The sequence below is a fragment of the Sus scrofa genome, chromosome 16 (genome assembly GCF_000003025.6).
Source record: "Sus scrofa isolate TJ Tabasco breed Duroc chromosome 16, Sscrofa11.1, whole genome shotgun sequence".
NCBI classification, from domain to species: Eukaryota; Metazoa; Chordata; class Mammalia; order Artiodactyla; family Suidae; genus Sus; species Sus scrofa.
In genome coordinates this window covers 3,155,711-3,173,080 of record NC_010458.4, presented here as the reverse complement: position 1 = coordinate 3,173,080, position 17,370 = coordinate 3,155,711, and the positions used below count along the sequence as shown (strand labels likewise).

General features: G+C 39.2%; 1 protein-coding gene across 1 annotated transcript in view; it reads left to right on the top strand.

The window, feature by feature from the left end:
- DNAH5 (dynein axonemal heavy chain 5) overlaps positions 1 to 17,370 on the top strand; it is a 251,923-nt gene that overhangs the window by 193,109 nt on the left and 41,444 nt on the right. Inside the window, 8 exon segments of the mRNA XM_021076646.1 lie at positions 1,680 to 1,859; positions 4,136 to 4,273; positions 7,403 to 7,538; positions 8,114 to 8,430; positions 9,005 to 9,160; positions 10,021 to 10,203; positions 16,517 to 16,598; positions 16,601 to 16,759. Of these exon segments, the coding sequence (XP_020932305.1) occupies positions 1,680 to 1,859; positions 4,136 to 4,273; positions 7,403 to 7,538; positions 8,114 to 8,430; positions 9,005 to 9,160; positions 10,021 to 10,203; positions 16,517 to 16,598; positions 16,601 to 16,759 (1,351 nt within the window).

Genomic DNA, 17,370 nt, shown 5'->3' with positions numbered 1-17,370 from the left:
GCTATGATGGGAACTCCTAGAATTTCTTTATATATAAAATATGAGTAACTTGTCATTTGTATGTTTGCAAATGTCTTCTTTCACTTTCTGCTTTAGCTGTTCATTCCATTAATAGTGTGTTTGGATAAGCAGATGTACTTAAGTTTATCAACATTTTCCTTTTTTTTTTTTTTTTTTTGTCTTTTTGCCTTTTTCTTGAGCCGCTCCTGCAGCACATGGAGGTTCCCAGGCTAGGGGTCTAATTGGAGCTATAGCCACTGGCCTACGCCAGAGCCACAGCACGGAGGATCCAAGCTGCGTATGCAACCTACACCACAGCTCACGGCAACACCGGATCCTTAACCCACTGAGCAAGGCCAGGGATCGAACCTGCAACCTCATGGTTCCTAGTCGGATTTGTTAACCACTGTGTCACGATGGGAACTCCTTATCAGCATTTTCCTTAATAGTGCTTTCTGTGCTGTGTTTAGGAAATCTTTGCCCGACTCGAAGGCAGAATAAATGCTTCTGTATTTTCTTCTAGAAATTTTATTGTTTTATCTTTCATGTTTAGATCTTGAGGCAACTAACTGGGGGTACCCAGTTTCTGACCATTTCCCAAGCAGTAACTTCAGCACTGGTTTTCATTCAGTTTCTCATTCAGCATTGGCCATGTGGCCAGATCATGTTCTGAGGACCCTTACAGCAGCTCTAATAGCAAGTAGCCTATGAAACCAATGGGCCATAGCAGACTTGTTTCAGATAATTAAAATATAAACCTCTATGATGTAAGTGTCACCGTGAAGGAATAACATGCTATTGGAGTGGAGAGGAGGTGGTGATTAATTGTGCTGTGAGAGTGTAGAATGGCAGTGGTGAGGGGGCGTAGTCAAGAACAACAAAAAACACTCAAAAAGTGTTATTGAAAAATGACAATGGAATTGGACTTGCTTAATACACCTGGTGCACAGCCACCGCTCTCGGAAGCTACCTTGCTATTTGCTTCTTGTCACCACCTTCTTTCTGCTGCCCCCAAATATTCTTCTGGCTTTGCTATTTTTCAAGTCTTATAAAAAAGAAACTTGCATTAAAAGAGATCTGAATGAGTGTGTTTCACTCTGTGTTATGTATGTTCTGCGAAGGCTTGTTTCTCTGAATTATTTAGGTGCTACATTTCTTTCTACTTGGAATACATTTAATCATCCTCTTTTAGTTGATCAAACACCACTTTAAAAAGATCCAGTTTCATTGTTTGGTCAGCCTTCTCTTTTGATGCAGGAGGACACTCTTAGTCCATTTCTGCTACTATTTAAAAATTTAATTCCTCCAGAAGAGAATGGTTCTCTCATATTCAATGATTAAAAATTACTTCATCATCATCAACTTATTATCTTCACATTTCAGGTAAGCTTATAGAATATCTGTCTGAATATATTAGGCATTTGGTTGCTGCTAAATGCTGAATATGTATATATATATATATCTAAATATATATTTGTTTTATATATAATGCTAAATATATGTATCACTATATATCTATAGGTATATATGACTTTTGCCTAATGTCCTGAAATATCAACAGAATACGGTGTCATTCATCTCTTGGTTTTTTAACAGTTTCAGTGGCATTGTGAGCATGATGTGAACAAGACTTCCTGGAAAGAGGTGTTTTGACTTTATTTTACTCCATTCATCCTTAGCAATTCCCCAAAGACACCATCAATGAAGAAGTGATAGAATTTTTGAACCCTTACTTTGAAATGGCAGACTACAACATTGAAACTGCCAAACGCGTGTGTGGGAATGTAGCGGGTCTTTGTTCCTGGACCAAGGCCATGGCCACCTTCTTTTCTATAAACAGAGAGGTGCTGCCCCTGAAGGTAAGCCTCCTGGGTGGAGCTGGGGGATGTGTGCCAGCAAGCAGTCTCTCACTAACTGGGCTTGTCTTTTCCTAACAGCACAGGAGCCTTGTCCTCTGGTGACTGTACCCAAGCCCACAGGGAGAGCTAGGCTGATCATGGGATGCTTCTTCTTTGTGGTCCTACTCCAGTCAGAATTGTATGGGCCTTAAGCATGGGTGTTGGCAAGGATCTACATCCACTGTGGGCTGCTGGACATTCCACCCCCCACCACAATGTCAACTTGAACAAAAAAGAAACAGAGAAAAATGTAGCATAAGATTCATCAGTCATGTCCAAGATCTCCTGCCAGGGAATGTCCAAGTGAGGCAGGGTTAACACATAGCCACTGGTGACTGGTCATGGCTTTGGGGATGATATCACGTTCCCTCTCCCTCATTTGTCCCCCAGGAAAGAAACTGACTGTCATCCTTTATTTAATGTGACTTGAGGGAGTTCCCATCGTGGCTCAGTGGTTAATGAATCCAATTAGGAACCATGAGGTTGCGGGTTCGATCCCTGGCCTTGCTCGGTGGGTTAAGGATTCAGTGGTGCTGTGAGCTATGGTTAGGTTGCAGACACCGCTCGGATCCTGTGTTGCTGTGGCTCTGGCATAGGCCGGCAGCTACAGCTCCAATTAGACCTCTAGCCTGGGAACCTCCATATGCCGAGGGAGCTGCCCTAGCAAAGACAAAAAGACAAAAAAAAAAAAAAAGAGTGACTTGAGAATATGCCAGTGTTTCCCTTTGAGTAATTATATCTATATTTTTTTGTCTTTTTGTCTTTTTAGGGCCATACCCAGCACGTGGAGGTTCCCAGGCTAGGGGTTGAATCAGAGCTGTTGTTGCTGGTCTACATACAGCCATAGCAATGCCAGATCTGAGTTGCATCTGTGACCTACACCACAGCTCACGACGACGCCAAGTAAAGAGGGATGAAGACCACTCCTTAAACTCCACTTGGAACCTCTTTACCACTAATTAGTAATGGAGGCAGTGAGGGACTGTTTTTTATCTTACAATTCCTATAGACTTCTCTTAGTAAGTAAACTTAAATGAATATTAATTACAAGGGTAGCAATTTAGATTCTATTCAATTTCATTCTTTTTTTTTTTTCAGGGCCACACCCATGGCATGTGGAAATTTCCAGGCTGGGGGTCAAATCGAAGCTACAGCTGCCAGCAACAGCAACACCACCGTTCACAGCAATGCTGGATCCCCGACCCACTGAACGAGGCCAGGGATGGAACCCGCATCCCTTATGGATACCAGTCGGATTTGTTTCCGCTGTGCAACAATGGGAACTCCTGAATTTCGTTGTAATGAGATTTCTCCTTGGAAACCCTGTGAAAACCAGTAAATATCAGTTCACATATACATAACATTACAAGAGTACGAATATGGCTCTTTAGTGGGTGTCCCCACTAAAGTCGGTTTTAACATTTTAAAGACATGGAAAGAACTTTGATTTCAGAATTTTTAAAAAGGATTTAAATTCCTGCAAGCACAGACTATTTTCTCCACTTCATCTTTTTTCAATATTGCTTTTGATTATGTCTTTGAATCTAATTTAGTAGCTTCCTTAAAACATATTCTTATTTGGTCATAGATCGAGTATAAATTCTTTTTTGGAAGGCAGGCAATATATGAAAATTATAAGAATGTCCTCAAGTCCAGCACTACCCAAAACCCTAGATCTTTATTTACATTTAGTGATTAATTATGTTTCATCCTTTGTATTGTTTTAACATTCTCAGCAGCAGTGATAAATTCTACTAGGCAGATGGTTCTAAATATTCATTATTTTTCTATAACTCAACATTACAATATTCTGTAATTTGCCTATATGCATTTCATATTATAATGCTCTGATTTAGGAATTGGCAAACTGTGATCCACAGGCCAAATCTAACCCACCACCTGTATTTGTATGGCTCATAAAGTTTTAAAATGAATACCTTAAGGATAGTCTTGATTTTTGCCTCTTGGCCCCAAAAGCCTAAACTATTTATTATCTGGCACTTTAATGGAAAAAAAAAAAAGTCTGAATTCGATTCTAAAGAATTATAATTTTTTGCTTAGAAACAATTTATGTCAAGTTCACATTAAGATTTGGTCTTGAATTAATGCAGTTTGAGAAGACTCTTGGGGTGGAACAGGGAAAAGGTACAGCGTGTGCTCTGCTGAGTTCTCAGACGCTGACGTGCTGGATGTTTGGTTTGCTGTCCGTCCCTTTACCCTGTGTGTGTCCCATGCAGGCCAACCTGGTGGTGCAGGAGAATCGCTATGTGTTGGCCATGCAGGATCTGCAGAAGGCCCAGGCTGAGCTGGACGACAAGCAAGCCGAGCTGGATGTGGTACAGGCCGAATATGAGCAGGCCACGACGGAGAAACAGGTCACTGTCCTCTGGGGCAGGGCCTGTCACTCACCCACCTAGCTGTGGTCAACCCTTCATTCCTCTCCTCCTTTCTTTCTCCATCAAGGAAAGAACACAGAGAATCTAGCTCTGCTTCACCAAACAGGGGCTTTATCAGAGGCAGATACAGATTTTGTGGGACCACTTTAAGAAAATCATTGAAGAGGTTTTACAAATACAGATTATCTGAGTAAACATGTACTAGAATCAGAGGAGAAAAATAATCGCTATAAAGTCCTGATGAATGAGAAATTCAAATGCCTTTCCTCTGGGATCTCAGGTTTTTTATCTGTATGGTTTTTAAAAATTTTTTAATGATTTTTATTTTTTATGTGTATGTTTATACACAAATGCTTGTCAATCATAATCCAGTTTCTCCTCCCCGGAACTCACTGCAACTCCCCCGCCAGGCTTGCAGGGTAGAATGCGCTTTTTCCTCCTGCCCTTGCAGACATTTGTTCCTCTCCTTCCCCCCATTTTTCAGTCCCCCAAAGGAGCCCAGGCTTCCAAAAAAACCACAAAAGCCAGAAGAGACTGGGCTGGCCATTTTCTTTGGCTACATGGGAATGGAGAATTTAGGGACAATAACTGAATTATTAAAATATTTTTCATGTGAAAGTTTTTTTCAAGGTGGGTAGAAATACGTGATGTCATATCATATTTCCAGCTGGCATCTTTCTTCTCAGGGAGAAACAAACAAATATGGGTGGTGTAGATGTACCAGAGCACCTCTCAGCTGGGCTTTTGGGGTTCCTGCATTAACTCTGGTGGGAAGGAAAACAGAGTAGAATGTAACAAACTGGAACAAATATCTTGCTTCTGAAAAACACGCTACTGTGTTATTATGACAAAAGCAATTCATGTTCCTGAGAGAGAATACGCATAAGTAACCCTGGAGATGAAGACTAAAAATATTTTGCTCTTTATCTGCATATATGCCTGATTTATATATGTTTAAAACCCATGTAAAATTGTAATGGAAATCAAATTGTAACCACAAGTTGCTGGGTCTTATGAATAAGCAGTAGTTTGATTCATTGTGAAAAAGTCCAAAGGGTCCACCAAGCAGTTGCTGCTAGTGATCAAGCACTGGATTATTTTGACTCTCATTGGATATGAGAGGATCCCAATACATACTTCTTTATAAACTGAATTTTAACTTAACAATTATTTTTCTTTAACGTAATGACTTTTTTTCTTAATGATTGTATTTTTTTAATGGTTTCAGAGTATCCTTATGCACAATATACCATAATCCATGTAAATAATTCATATGCATGTAATTGTTAGACATTTAACATATATATGCTATTTTTTATTACTCAAATGAAATGATCACATCTGTAATTATATGATGATCATAATCCAGTTTCACATGCTATTATATATATAATATAAATGTATGTAAATATTATGCATGAACTTCCAGTGACTGGTTACCTAGCTAAATCTTTATCTGAATCTATTATTATTTCATAAGTATACATTTTTGCAAGTAGAATTAGCAGCTGTCTCTTTTTATTTTATTTGAGTGATTTTTATTTTTTTCCATTATAGCTGGTTTACAATTTTCTGTTAATTTTCTACTGTACAGCAAGGTGATCCAGTCACACATACATATATACATTCTTTTTTCTCACATTATCCTCCGTCATAAGTGACTAGATATAGTTCCCAGTGCTCTACAGCAGGACTTCATTGCTTATCCATTCCAAAGGCAATAGTTTGCATCTATTAACCCCAGCAGCTGTCTCTTAAATATAGAGAAACAAAGCGCTGGACCTACTGTATAGCATGGGCAATCTACTCAATGCTGAGTTTTGGGAAAAGAATGGGAAAAGAATCTGAAAAGGGACAGAGATGTATGTATATGTATAACCAATTTATTTTGTGTACATCTGACACTCACACAATTTTCTCAGTCAACTGTACTCCAATAAAATTTCCTTCAAAAAATGGGTATATGGTAGCAAACAACAACAACAACAACAACAACAACAACAAAAAACCAAAGCACTGAATGCTAACAGTGTGTGGAGGTCTAGGTAAAGGTCTTATCGACACAGAGACCAGCAGGGAGGGATCTGCTGAGCCAGTGTAGCTGGAATTTGTGCGTGAGCTTCAGAACCCCACAACGTGGAGACAGTCTAAAATTTCACTTAAAGTAAAAGGAGCTGTAAAGTCAGATAAAGCAGTCATGATGCTAGAACTTTAATGTGAGAAATACTCCTCATTGTTAAGTAAGAATATATATTTCTTTACATTTTGTGCTATGTGATAATAGCATGTATGCTTATATTGTATTTCTAATTTTTAATGGGAAAATTATAAATGATGCAAATTTCCATGATCTCTCAGTTTATTAGCATCTGGGGAGGGTCTGCCCATTGGCCCAGGGCCCCTACTAAGGAATCCATCCACGTTCCATAGACAGAGCTTAAGAGACAGGCCGGACTAATGCAGGCACATAGAAAAGGAGTGTATGGTCTTAGAAAGGCAGATAACCTATAATGTTGTAAAGTTATGTTTTTGAGCTCCAAGCTATATTTATGTGAACAAAAGTTTACTTCTGATCCTGGCTGTTTTATTTTATTTTACTATCTTTTAAATTTATTTTTTATTAGAGTTGTGTTGATTTACAACATTCTGTCAATTTCTGCTTTACAGCAAAGTGACCCAGTCATATATATATTTGTTCTTTTTCTCACATTTTCCTCTGTCACATTCCATCCCAAGTTACTAGATGTCGTTCCCTGTGCTACACACAGGATTTCATTGCTTATCCACTCCAAATGCAGTAGTTTTTATCTACCAATCCCAAACTCCCAGTCCATCCCATTCCCTCCCCTTCTCTCTTGGCAGCCACAAGTCTGTTCTCCATGAGTTTGTTTCTTTTCTGTAGGTAGGTTCATTTGGGCCATGTATTAGATTTCAGATGTAAGTGATATCATACAGTATTTGTTTTTCTCTTTCTGACTTACTTCACTTAACATGAGGGTCTCTAGTTCCATCCATGTTGCTGCAAATGGCATTATTTTGTTCTTTTTTATTTCACGGCATATATACTGCATCTTTTTAATGCATTCATCTGACCCTGGCTGTTTTCAGACCTTGCTTGAAGATGCAGAGCGGTGCAGACATAAGATGCAGACCGCGTCCGCGCTGATTGGGGGCTTAGCAGGAGAAAAAGAAAGATGGACAGAGCAAAGTAAAGAGTTTGCCACTCAAACAAAAAGGCTTGTAGGTATGTAAATTCCTTTATTAATGAGATAATGTATTGATTGTGATAGGGAGTGAGCAAACATAAGCTTTAATCAGAATATAGACCAACACTCGAATACTTGTAATATATGTGTGTGTGTGTATGTCTGTCTGTCTGTGTGTGTGTCTGTGTCCAGCTATTTCAAAAGGATGTTGGCCTGGCGTTTAGGCACCCATTATTAGATGTGTTAATGACCTTTAAACCTCTTATTATCAGATCATTTTTTGAATTCTCCTGTGACTCAATGACTGTATCCATCAAGGTCACTTAGAATGGAGGCTCTACCTTCTGATCCTCTGATATCCAACAAGAGTCAAAATAATCCAGTGCTTGATCACTAGCAGTGACTACTTGGTGGACCCTTTGGACTTTTTCACAATGAACTAAACTACTGCTTATTCATAAGACCCAGCAACTTGTGGTTACAATTTGATTTCCAAAATTTAGTTTAAAAGAATGGTTGTCTTTTTTCTTTTTCATGTTTAATATTCCTCAGAATTACCAGGCAGATCACGAAGTGTGTCAGTGTGTCAGTGGTGTTTTGTTTTCAATTTTAGGGGATGTGTTGCTGGCTACAGCTTTTCTATCGTATTCTGGTCCATTTAACCAAGAATTTCGCAATCTGCTGTTAAATGACTGGCAGAAGGAGATGAAAGCCAGGGAAATTCCGTTTGGAGACAACCTAAATCTCAATGAGATGTTGATTGATGCCCCGACCATTAGTGAGTGGAACCTCCAGGGCTTGCCAAATGATGATCTGTCCATTCAGAATGGAATTATTGTCACCAAGGCATCTCGCTACCCTTTGTTAATTGATCCACAGACTCAAGGCAAGATCTGGATTAAAAATAAAGAAAATCAAAATGAGCTCCAGGTAATCTGTGTTTGAGTATATTTATGTTACTAACAGATCTTATTGCCTCGGTTCAATAGTATCTGAAAATAAAGAAATATTGGATACTTAGAAATCCTTTTAAATTTAGATATTAATACTCAGAAACAGCTTCTAAAACTCTCATTGGTTGCATTTGTGTTGATTTCTCCTAATGCCATCTTTCAAGGGTTTCAGACTCCCTTCTGTTAAGGTTCTCCTTGATAAACAGAGCAGGGAAGAGCTGTATCACACTGAGTGTGCAGCATTTTATAAAGACACTTCCTAATTATTCCATGATTATTGGCCAACAAAGGTGGTGAGGAAAAGCAGCATTGCCCCACAGAGGCTTTACATGCTTCCCAGGAAAAGGGAATGATAGTTTGATAAGGAGAAGACTGAAAACGACTTAAGCTTTCTGTTCATTTCACCATGTGTGGTTTCAAATAAGAGTCTCTAAAAGTTTCTGTATTTGTCTCCAGGGCTAGCATGCGTAGGTACCACTTACTATCAGTTATCTCTGTGCCTTGCATCCTGATACTCTCTGTTGAGAGCAACGTTTCAATCTTGTTTCTAGATCACATCTCTAAATCACAAGTACTTCAGAAACCACCTGGAGGACAGTCTTTCTCTTGGAAGGCCCTTGCTTATTGAAGATGTTGGGGAGGAACTAGATCCAGCCCTGGATAATGTTTTGGAGAAGAACTTCATTAAGACCGGGTCTACATTTAAGGTAGGTTAAACCAATAGCTGACCATGTGCGGAACAATTACCATGAGGCCAGGTAAATGTGACACAGAGGACAACTTCTCTATAGGCAGCAACTCAAATTTGAGTCAGTGGCAAGAGGCTTTTGCATTCTCCTTTACACTTTCTGAGTTGGGGTTAAGGCATTCAAGAGTAGTCCTTTTCGGAGTATCTACTTCACTTGTGTAATAGAGTCTGACTCCATTTGATGTTTGACTGTGACAGTTTTCAAGCCCCATCCTGTCCCTCTTCCCTTCCATCCAAGATCTGGGCAAACTGATAAGAAAACCTGGGTCCTCTCTCCTTTGGCACAGGTGGGATGTTCAAGCCATGCAACCCACTGTTCATGACCATGTATGGGGAAAACTCATCCCAGCCCCATTCTGTAACCACCATAAAGCCCTAAAACAGCTGCCCCTCCCAACACTCTCAAGCAATTTTTCAGGACCTCCTTGGGAGCCTACTGTAACATCCCCAGGAAATCTCATGGGAGTGATCAACCTTTTCATACCCTCTTGGTGCACGTGTAACATCATCAGTGTTGACTTCTGAACCAGTATGGGTTCTCTGCAGTATGATCACGACGGTTTTGGTGATCAATTCTGCATTCATGATATAGTGTCTATGGAACTTCAATTCTACATTCATGATATAGTGTCTATGGAACGTCCTCCCTTTCATCCTTGTGCCTTGAAGCCCTGTGAATGCCTAATGACCATTTCTTTTTTGGTATACAAAGTGTCTCTGGGTACCTAGCTGTTAAAACCACACTCGATCCTGTGGGAAAAGGATGTGGTAAGGTATAGCTCTGTTTTATTACTTGTAGCTTTCTTTTTGATAAAAAAGGTGAAAGTCAGTGACAAGGAGGTAGATGTGATGGATGGCTTCAGGGTCTACATTACCACCAAGCTGCCCAATCCAGCCTACACCCCTGAAATAAGCGCTCGAACTTCCATCATCGACTTCACTGTCACCATGAAGGGTCTAGAAGATCAGTTACTGGGGAGGGTCATTCTCACAGAGAAGCAGGTGAGTGGGGCATGGCCCGCCTTCTTTCTGCCTCATGTTGTGATTCTTTCATTGGTGGAAATAATGTGATAAAAGTTGTAATAGGATTGAGTCCCCCCCTTTAATTCCTATGTTTTATCATTATTAATTTCCAAGTGTCTTTGATAACTACTAACCAATTATCTACTCAGTGTGTTTCACCTACATCTCGCAAATCACATCTGTCATCAACTGATTCTTATATAGGGGACTGATGTAACTGAGAAAACCAGTCTCATTTTCAGCATTATTGTTCTGGTTTTATGTTACTTTATCTTTCTCAAGTTTCTTCTGTTATTAGTTCTAGTCACCTGTTGACCTTTAAATTTCCAATGTACACATCTAGGTTTTTTTTTTTTTTCCATTTGATTCATTATTACACTTTTGGAATATAAAATTAAAATACTGTACTCAGATAACATGGCATTGCCAATTATTATTTGCTACCCAAGAGAGCTATCTTGTGCAAACATTTGCGACACTGGATTTCACTGTGCACCTTTTGGAAGTTATTAGCTTAATTATGCTCTAAGCATAACTCTGTATCTAGTTGCTCTTAATAGAAAATGGCCAATAATTTGTAAACTTCCTCATTATGAGTTAACATTTTCTCTAGGGAGCATTTGAGTCTTAAGGAAGGAAACCTAGAGGATTTTAATAGGACTGCTATGGTGAAACTGCATGAACTCTGAAAGTCATTGATTTTTTTTTCCCGAGTTCAGTAGCAATGAGGAGTTTAGTTTACTTTAAGTCCCCCTTCTACACTGACCTAAAGATTTATTTAGGTTAAAACTATTGGCAAGATCTTTGGCGTCTGTCCTTTTTCTTTGTACCTTTCTTATACATCATATCATGCCTGCGAGCCCTTCTTTATATTTCTCTTTTTTTCTCTCTTTCCTTCACCCTTCCTTTTTATGAATCTTTTTAAAAATTTTTTAATTTATTGTACACAAACTGTAGGGTTATACAGTTGGAAGTTGTATTAAGACCATTTAATCTGACTTCTAAATTCACCTGATTGGTGACCTTAGTTGGCAGGAGTTTCTACCACAGACTGGCTATCAAAGTAATAACATCCTTCCAAATATGTACCTTTTTAATTTTGGAGCCTCAGTCGAGGTGGTGGACGCTGCCATTACTCCAGGAAGGACCGAGATGCTTGAGCAATAGCCAGTCATGTTGAGCCAGGGAATCCCTGGGTGTTTGGGACAGCATCCATCGCCCACACCTTAGGCTCTTCTTTCACCTGTGGTCTTGGCTTCAGGGAGATAAGGGGCTCTGGGAGCAGTTTGAATGATTTCCTTGTCCTTGGTCTCATTTCATGTCATCTGAGATGAATACAGCCTCCTTGGAGAAAATAGTTTGGCCTCCCAGATTTTTGGGTGCAACAAAACAACTCCAGGACTAAGCTTTGATTGTTGCAGCAGAGTTTTAAGATAAAGCGAGGGACGCTTTAAGCTCTTTTGCAAAGACTTGGACAGCCTCGAAAAGCCAGGATGGATCCAGGCCAGGCTTTTTCTTACTTCCTGGGAAAGTCAAGTGTCTTGAGACATTATTCTTTTACTGTCATCTCATGATCAGAATCTTTTCCAGGCTCACAGTAAATAATTCTTACAAAAGTGTGGCTAGAGTAACATGACACTTATTCTCTTGTAAAAATAGAAGATTGCCTTACCCCAAACCACATTATAACTCAGCAAGTAACTTGTATCTTCTTTTCTCTAAGGCAAAGTCTCATGTAAGAAGTGAGCTGCTGAACTTAATTGTGATGGATTTTAAGTAGCCTTTCCTTTTGGCAACATCTATTCTGTCCATTACACTCCTGCATGTGCTCACATTGCTGGACCTTTTCAGCCTGAGTCTGTCTGAGTTGACCTCTGGTGCTTTCAGGGCATTTCCTATCATCTAGTGACTCAGTTGAAAAGAGCCTATGGATCTGGATGTAAAACAATTTTTTAATTCCAAATTATTTCTGACTTTAGCAACAATGCATTATCTCTGATTGTCATCACTTCTTGGGTGATTGTAAATGTACCATATCACTAGAAAATATTATTGGGTCAAAGTGGAGCTATTGGAAGCTAGTAAACCCACAGATAGGAAGTTGATGTTGCAAACATCCAGTCATACAAAGGAAAGTGAAAATAAAACCATACCCCGAAGTAGATTTTCCATGTTTAAATCTCAATGAAAAATAAATAGCAATTGTTCTGTTTTCTTTCAGAGATTATTTTCTTTGTCCCATAACTATTGTCCCAGTCTAGTGTTTGGCCACTAGTGTGCTATTTAATAAATGTTTTACTTTTGTAATCTCAAATATTACCTTAAATTATAGTATTTACTTTGGAGTTTTTTATTTCATCAGTTTCAAGCTATGGGGGAAATGTACTTCTTTAGCTTTATTTTAATTCTTTGGGAATATAAGCATTACTTTAATTGTCAATTTTATTTAATTAGTGTTGTTAACAATATTAAATTGACTGCAACTAATGTTCAAGCTTTACTTGCTATCTTTGAATCAGGAATGTAATATTTTTTGTCTTATTGTATGCATTACTAAGAACTGTTTATTTTTATTAATAACTGTTTTCATCAGCACGTGGAAGCATAATTTTAGTCTCAATCCTAGTTCTTAAGTGGAGATGAAATTGAAAATGTAGGTTGTAACAGGTTTTGCAAACTATGGTGAAAATTTTTGACTTTTCCAAATAGTTAAAGGAAATCCCTCCATGACTATGAGTAGAAAAAGGGGTGACAGGAAGGAATATGACAGGGGCAGAAAGGAATTTTATAGTAGCCATTAAATGTTACTTGTTTGTACCAGTGACAGCAGAGCAAAGGGTTGGCAGGGAAAGCAGTCACAGAGTCGTCCACTGAGCAATAATTAAAGCCTAAATTAGGGCAGTTGCTCTGTAACTGGAAAAAAAGAAAAGAAAAATTTCTATGTAGGAAGGCTCAGTAAGATGCAATTTGAGGATGTGATAGCCTGTGGTCTCCTCTACAGCAGACATGAAAGCATGCATCCTTAGCATTGTAAACGAAAGATTAGAAAGTTCTCTTTCCTAAAAATCTCTTTTCAGCTACATTATCATGCTCTTATGATGATATGTGAAATTCCAAAGTAGATTTATTTTGTGCCAACTTATAATTTTATTTTTCAAACTGCATTGTAAAACATTATAATGCATCTGAAAATCCATGTGGGAAGAGAATCAAGGAAGGATAGAAGAGAAGAGATGTATTCTGAGCAGCTGTCATGATCCAGTCACTGGTTTCAGCTATTTGCTAGTGATTATTGGGGACATGGCTCGGATCATCAGTGTCAGAAAGTGAGACATGGACAAGAAGAAATCTCAAGTCTCTTTACTTCTGCAGAAGGGTGAGGGTACTCCAAAAAGCATGTGTGCCTATTTATCCCTAAGGCAGATGATTTACCTGTCCTCTTCCCATAGGTCAGGTCAGGGTGCACGTTCTTCCAGTGGCTAATTAAAACAATTGTTACTGTGAGAAGAGAGAAAGAGGAGGGGGTTGGGGTTACAGGAAGGCGGAGCAAAATGGAGTAACCAAGATTTCCTTTGATAGAAAAGACATTATGTTACTTTCCATATGGTATCCTCACAATCACTCACTGAGCTGTTTGCTTTTTGGTTTTTTTTTTTTTTTGGCTACACCGTGGTATATGGAAGTTCCCAAGCCAGGGATCAAGTCCCAGCCACAGCTGCAACCTACACCATGGCTACTGCCAGGCTGGATCCTTAGCTCACTGTTAAGGAACTCCTTACTGAGCTGTTTCTGTGTCCATTTTGCCGATGAAGAAACTGAGGCTTACAGACTTAAGTAACATGGCCAAGGTCATGCAGCTAATAAGTCCTGGGAGTTAGGATTCAAACATGCCTTCCTGTCAAAATCCTCACTCTTCCCACTGCTTTACCTTCCTTCCCTTCCCTGACTTCAGGCCAGGACTTTATCAGGCTCACATTTAGGAACTCAGAAACGATAATGACAGTGTGTAAAATTTAGGAATATGGCAATAAAAATATTCAAATTATTTCCATTTAATTTTATTATCTCTTTATATCCTAGTGTAATCATATTATGAGTGCATTTATTATAACTGCTCATAGAAAGGAATTTATAGTAGCTGTTAAATGTCACTTGTTTGTACTAATTTCTACATTATCTCAAATTTGAAATTCTTATCTAGTGAAAAAAATGAATGGAAATAACCACTAAGGAAGCTTTCAAAGGTCACCAAATAACACATGGAAACAAAGATGATAAGAACAGGTTTTACTTGCATCTCAAAGAATTAACTGATGCAAGTTTTAGCTTTTGTTTTGCTTAAGGAAAGAACTTTCCCTTTTTAGAATGGTTCCCAGACCTGACTTCCTGTGCTCAAAACGTGAATTGGGAGCCTAGTAGGGTCCCACCCACCGTTACTCTTCAACCAACAGTGATAACTGCCTGGAATGTAAAACAGGGCCAGTGCTCTTTGCTCTTTGCCTTCATGCATTTTGTTGCCACAACCTTTATTTTTAACTTCATAGTTCTCATTTACAAAAGGAGAATTTTCAGGTCTCTATTTCTGGCACTAAGTCATGACTAGATTTTCTGGTTCACTATGTGTTCAGTTTATCAGTTTGAAAAGGAATATAGCATTTAATCATTTACTCCATATGTCCAGGCAGCTACACAACCGGAACTGCCAACAGTGCTTTCTCTTCGCATCACCTGCATTTAACCCTCATTTTCCCACATTGTATTTACACTGAAATGCATATAACTTTAGTAATGCTGTCAAGTGTAGGCATCTTGTGAGTGGACACTATATTAAGAAAGCTTTTCAAGCAAAATTTCTTTGTTTTTGTTTTTTGTCTTCTTAGGGCCATACTCGGCATATGAGATTCCCAGGCTCGGGTCGAATAGGCGCTGTAGCCTCTAGCCTGCACCACAGCCACAGCAACTCGGGATCCAAGTGTGTCTGTGACCTACACCACACCTCACGGCAACACCAGATCCTTAACCCATGGAGCGAAGCCAGGGATTGAACCTGCGTCCTCATGGATGCTAGTCAGATTCATTTCTGCTAAGCCACGATGAGAATTCCCACAAGCAAAATTTCTAATACATATCTCTTCAAACTTTTAAAACCATTTACTCATTGTTCTTTTCTTTTTGTGATTCTTGTATTTGCTTCAAGTTAGAGTCTCTCATGAAACAATTTGACTTTCATGTACAATTTGACTCGGTGCCAGAGCCTGTCTTCTTTGTTGTCTCCCAGTCTCTGGGTTTTCTGCTGCCTCCGGCTTGTTCAGTGTCATGGCCATTTCCTCCGTCCCCCATCCTCACCAGCCCCATCTTTTCTTTCCTTCTCTTTCACTGTCTGTCCCTCTCCAGACTATCAAGAGGAAGAAATAGCCTCACAAGGACAGTAATCTTCTAAAGACATCCTCTCCCCAGCTACCCGTAAAGGTCTTTCAGTAAAGATTCAGAACTTCTCTTCTGTTGAGGGAACAGCATCTCTTCAGGTCAAGATGATTTTTCAGTTTAAATGTACCTTGCGGAGCAGTGCTGTTTGCCTGCCTAAATTTGGAAGCTTGCTGGTCACAAAATAGGATACTATTTCATCAAGTAAGTTGAAAGTCATCACATTCAGACAGCAGAAAAGCTCTTTTAAATAAGAAACCAGAGTTAATATATTTAACCTGACATATATATATATATATATATAATGTGTATATACATATATTTGTCTTCAAATAAATTTCAATTCAAAATATGAGTAAATACAATCACAAAAGTCACTTAAAATGATTTGACTTTAGGAAATGCATAGATGGTAAAGGGGCTATTGTTAATATTTCTAGCAAATTTTATATCATAGGCCACCAATTCTTTCTTCCTTCAATCCTCTTCTTCTTTTTTTTTCTTTTTACGTTCATACCTGTGGCATATGGAAGTGCCCAGGCTAGGGTGGAATCAGAACTTCAGCTGAGGCCTACGCCACAGCCACGTCTGTGAGCCGAATCTGTGAGCCACACCACAGCTTGCAGCAACGTTGGATCCTTAACCTACTGAACAAGGCCATGGATCTACCCGCATCCTCAGGGATAGTAGTCAGGTTCTAATCCACTGAGCCGAAATGGGAACTCCTCTCTTCCTCTTATTTTGATTTCCATATTTCCTACAGTCAAATATGATAACCACAATCTAGGAGAGCAGCCCCCTAGGTTAACTTTTGAAGAAACAATAATTGTTAATTAAGGAAGAAAATTGTATTTATGCAAATGAACAGGAGTTGGAGAAAGAAAGAACTCATCTCATGGAAGACGTAACTGCAAACAAAAGAAGGATGAAGGAGCTAGAAGATAATTTGCTTTCCGTCTGACGAGTACCTGGGGCTCTCTGGTGGAAGATGAGAGTCTCATCCTTGTGTTGAGTAACACAAAAAAGACAGCCGAGGAGGTGACACAGAAGCTGGAAATTTCAGCGGAGACAGAGATTCAAATTAACTCAGCCCGGGAGGAATACAGACCTGGTGAGTTTGGTAATGAAAGATAAATGTCACAGGAAAATGAAGCGAGAAATGAGAATTAGAGAAATTGAAGTAAGGATGTTTTGCAGACGCCTCTTCAGTGTGGGGGGGCCATGTATGTTTTGTGGCATTTCTTTAAATATTCAGTAGTATTGAGATGAAATTTTATAATGGCGTAAATTCTCTAGGTGCTTATAATTCATGTTAGTTGGGAGATCTTTAAAGTTCCCAGGAACTTTTTTTTTTAATGTCTTTTTGCCTTTTCTAGGGCTGATCCCGCAGCATATGGAGGTTCCCAGGCTAGGGGTCTAATCGGAGCTGTAGCCACCAGCCTACATCAGAGCCACAGCAACGCGGGACCCGAGCCACGTCTTCGACCTACATACACCACAGCTAACCCACATGTAACCCACTGAGCAAGCCCAGGGATCGAATCCACAACCTCATTGTTCCTAGTCGGATTCGTTAACCACTGAGCCAAGAAGGGAACTCCCTAGGAACTTTTTTTTTAAACTAGGAAGTCAAGAGGAGAAGTTTTAAAGGATGTCCGACTAAAAATTAGTAAAGTCTAAGGAATTCATGCTATGTCTGTGGGCTATTCTCTAGTTGTTTAT